The 4,179-nt window shown below is 53.0% G+C and overlaps 1 protein-coding gene across 1 annotated transcript in view; it reads left to right on the top strand.

Annotated features, from left to right (window-relative positions):
* The window catches only part of LOC115274632 (zinc finger protein 77-like), a 17,838-nt gene extending 13,898 nt beyond the window's left edge, over positions 1–3,940 (top strand). The window contains exons 3-4 of the mRNA XM_029918041.1: positions 529–682; positions 1,074–3,940. Coding sequence (XP_029773901.1) covers positions 529–682; positions 1,074–2,085 — 1,166 coding nt within the window. The 3' untranslated portion in view covers positions 2,086–3,940. The remainder of the gene's footprint in view (positions 1–528; positions 683–1,073) is intronic.
* The last annotated feature ends 239 nt before the right edge of the window (positions 3,941–4,179 follow it).

Here is a 4,179-nt window from a genome sequence, read left to right as displayed (position 1 = left end):
TCTCTCTCTCTCTCTCTCTCTCTCTCTCTCTCTGCTACTCACCCACTGGGGCTGACCCTCTTTCTAAAAATACTAAATAACCTTAACAAAAAGAAAGAAATATGACTCAGTTTGTTTAAGAAGGGTGATATGTGGCATTTACCTCACTTCCCTGTTGGACTTTCCATCTGTCCTGACGCATGTGATGAGCCTTTCTGTGTGCCTCTGACAGAGGTAGGTTGTGGGTCTGTATCTTGCCCAAGTCCTTCCTCCTTTGTTTTTCTAATAATACTTGTCTCCACATTAGTCTCCATCTGTGTTGAAGTGTTTCTGAACGAACAGGCTGCCATTTGATACACTTTTCCTACCCTTGCCGAAGTCCCAGATTACCAAGATGCTTGGAATGTTTCCTTGGTCACCTGGCCTTTCTTCCTGATGAACTTCATTTACATTTGAGATCCATATATGAATGGAAGTCCATGTCTGTTTTCTTTTTTTTATCCACTAATTCTTTTCCAGCAAATTAAATTATGCTACCAAATGTTACAGATTATTGCATTCGAGTTAATACCAGTGGATCAAGTCCTGAGTGGGATATTCTGGAGGATGAACCATCTCCTGAAGACAAAATCGTAAGATTTGCAAGAAATAATTCGTGGTCTGTTTTTGGAGACACCCAGACATTTCATAGCAGGCATCTGAGGTGAGTGACACTTGCAGGGAGAGTGAGGGGTGTCGGGAGACCGGGAGAGTAGTGCGGACTCAGAACAGCTGGAACCCTAGGTCCGCAGTTGCGTCATTGATTGGGAAAGTGCGGCCTAGATATGGGCCATCTGAGCCACCATTCGGTTGGAAACCATGGTCAGGGCAAGTGTGTGTAAGAAGCCCTGAACGTTCTGACTGTATCTGAGTCCTCAGCCAGCGCGGTAAGCTCGTGCCCCTTGTAGTCATGCAGACAGCGCCCCAAACCTACCCGTTCACTGACGGTGGCCCTTACGTAGTCCGGTAATGATTAACAAGCATCGGTAGATTATTAGTTAAGCGGTCACTTAGAAGCATTATTCCCTAACCCTGTGCCTTCCTATTTGGAACAGAAGTCCTTTGGTGGATGGTGTCTGTGAACGTACTGAAGGAGATCAGCGCGGAGGAACCCTGAACCCGGTTACGAACCTCCCTGTCCGTGAGGGGTATCCCCCCAGAGGCAGGTTCTGTCAGTGCACTAAGTGTAGAGAAGCCTTCACAGACGGCTTTTTCCTTGGGAATGTGCGGAAACCTCACCCGGGGCTCAGATCTCCTCCCTGTGAGGAATGTGGCCTGGCCTGCAGCTGCGCGCCCAGCCTCACTACTCACGTAGACGCAGACCTTGGAGAAAATTCCAGCGAAGGTCAGGACGCCGGGAGAGTGCCTCAGACGTACGCCAAGAGTCTCCGTAGTAAAATATCTCTGGAGTGCAAGAAATGTAGGAAGGCCTTCATCTGCACGTCGTCCTTCCAGGGTCACGTGCGAGGTCCCTGTGGACAGAGTGTCCATGCGTGTGGCGTGTGTGGGAAAGCCTTTCTGTTTCAGTGCCGTCTCACATGTCAAGTGAGAACTGACGCCGGGGAGAGAGCTGGTGACTTCATAGACTTTGGGAAACTCTACAGCTGCCTCTCCTACCCTCCGGGCCACTCAAGTAACCAACCCGGGCAACGAGTTTTTGAATGTGGGCTCTGCGGAAAAGCCTTCACTCGCCGCACCTACCTTCAGAGTCACGTGAGAACGCATACTGGGGGGAAGCCCTATAAATGTCAGGAGTGCGGGAAAGCCTTCACTCGTCGGGCCTACCTGCAGAGCCATCTGAGAAAGCACAGTGGAGTGAAATCCTTTAAATGTCAGCAGTGTGGGAAAGCCTTCTATTCGTCCTCGTACCTTCAGATCCACGCGAGGATTCACACCGGGGAGAGGCCCTGTGTCTGTCAGCATTGTGGGAAGACGTTCAGATACCCTGCCAACCTGCGCGCGCACGTGAGGACACACACTGGGGAGAGACCCTATGAATGTAAGGAGTGTGGGAAAACCTTCAGCCGCGTCTCCTCATTCCGAAGGCATGGGAAAACCCACAGCTGAGTCCAGCCTACGAAAGTAATGAGTGTTGTTCCTAGTCTGTTCTGTTGTCCTTCACCCCTCCGATACGGAAGAATGCATGCTGGGCAGAGACGCTTGTACGTAGCGTGGGAAAGCTTGCGGGCAGCTCTAGCATCTTGCAAAGTCGTTGGCGACACAGTCGCTTTAAGCCCTAGGAAAGTAAAGAGCGTGGGGAAGCGTAGCGGGTTTGCGGAGTGCGTGTGAGGAGGCAGGAGGCACAGCGGGGAGGGGCCCTCTGAAGGCCACCACCGTGGGAACACGTTCAGTCATCACGGGTCCCTTCCCAATCACGTGAGGCAGCACAGCGGACGGTAGGCCGTGGGATCTAAGGGCTCTGTAGGACCCTCCAAGATCCCGTAGACCCACAGGTCCGTGTGATGACTCACACCAGGCACCGAGGGACTGCCTCCAGGTGTCCCGCCTCCCACCGAGGACACGTGTGAAGGAAAACACACTGAAACGAAGCCCAAGACCATAGGAACCATGGAACGGCCTTCGGGCGTCCCAGGGACTTGTGACACACAAACTGGGGACTGACCCTGAGCACAGCACCTGCGCCAAAGCCTTCGTTCTCCCCTAACGATCGTGTTTAAAATATGAGCAGACACGGTGGAGAGGAATCTTCTCGCTGGGAAAAATGTTAGGGAAACTTGAAGTATGGTACTTCTCGCATTTTCTACACGGCAGGTCAGGTAGAACCGGAATCTTCTGACGGTCGTGAATGTGGAGTTGTCTTTCCAAATGCTTCCTCCTGACGGGCCCGCGTGCGTTGACTCCAGTGCATGCCTGAGAAGCATTCCACTGTGTCCTCCTCAGCCGTGTGACATTATTTTGTTACCTGAGATGTGAACACCCCGCACAGTTCTAGAAAAGGTGTCTCATTTCTACGACGGTGTCTCCTGGACCCAGGGGTGATGAGCAGTGTGTACATACAGCCTGTCCTCTGGCGCAGAGACTGGAATCCCTCGACCCCACCCCTGCCCTCCTCGCGGTCTTCATTTCATCACCAGTTGTATCTCCACGCGTGCCCCGCCTGTGTGCCCCGCAGACATTAGTAAACACGGATGTTGGGAGAGGACCATCTCCTCGTGATGTTTGTAGTTTGACCTCCGCTCATCGCCCTTGATCTCGGTGGTTCATCAGTCATGACCCGTTGAGTTACGAAGAGAAGCTGTGTTGGGGGCGCCTGGGTGGCTCAGTGGGTTAAGCGCCTGACTCTTGGTTTCGGCTCAGGTCGTGGTCTTGTGGTTTGCGGGCTTGATCCTCGCATCAGACTCTGCGCTGACGCCTCTCTCTCAAAATAAATAAATATAAACTTAAAAAAAAGAAACCTCGTGATGTGAAGATGAAAGCCAGCGTCCGCTGCTTCTCCGGGGTTCCGTTGTGAGCCTGGTGAGGCGGGAGCCCGTGGGCCCCAGAGTCCTTCTCTGTGCGGCGCTGAGAGGAAGGCCCCGAGAAGAGGAGCTGTGTGCGGCTTGGAGAGCAGCAGTGAGGAACCGTGAGTCGCCGACCCTCCGTGCCGCCAGGGGACAGAGACGCTGGGGACCCAGATGGGCCTGAGTCCCAGTGCGTCGTCCTGGCTTCTGGCCTGCTGTCTGGTACAGCCCCCAACCGAACACAGGTTCGACGTTAGTTTTGGTTAGCATGTTCCAGAGCCTTCCACGAGCTGTCCCGTGACGGACCGTCTTGGCTTTCCGGCCCACATGGATCCTTGCATTGCCCTGTGACTCTTTGTGTCCGTGAGTCCGTCTGTCCAGCTGTCATGCTTAGTAATCTCTCTCATCCTATTACCCCTTTATCTCCATGCTGTCGTTAAAAATGTTTGTTTTGCTTTTTACTTTTTTCGTTTTTCTTTTTTTTTTTTTCCTTTGAGAGAAAGAGTGAATGGTGGGGGGGGCAGAGAACCCCAAGTGGGCTCCGTGCTGTCAGCACAGACTCCGACTCGGGGCTTCATCTCACGAACTAAGGTCACAGTCTGGATCAAAATCAGGAGTTGGACACTTCACCGACGGAGCCACCCAGGCGGCCCTCCGTGCTGCTCCTCACACAGGGTACCTGTGGTAGCACCTTGTCCCC

The sequence above is a fragment of the Suricata suricatta genome, chromosome 12 (genome assembly GCF_006229205.1).
Source record: "Suricata suricatta isolate VVHF042 chromosome 12, meerkat_22Aug2017_6uvM2_HiC, whole genome shotgun sequence".
Taxonomy (NCBI): Eukaryota; Metazoa; Chordata; class Mammalia; order Carnivora; family Herpestidae; genus Suricata; species Suricata suricatta.
Note: the sequence above shows the minus strand (reverse complement) of the source record. Positions and strands in the feature narration are given on the sequence as shown.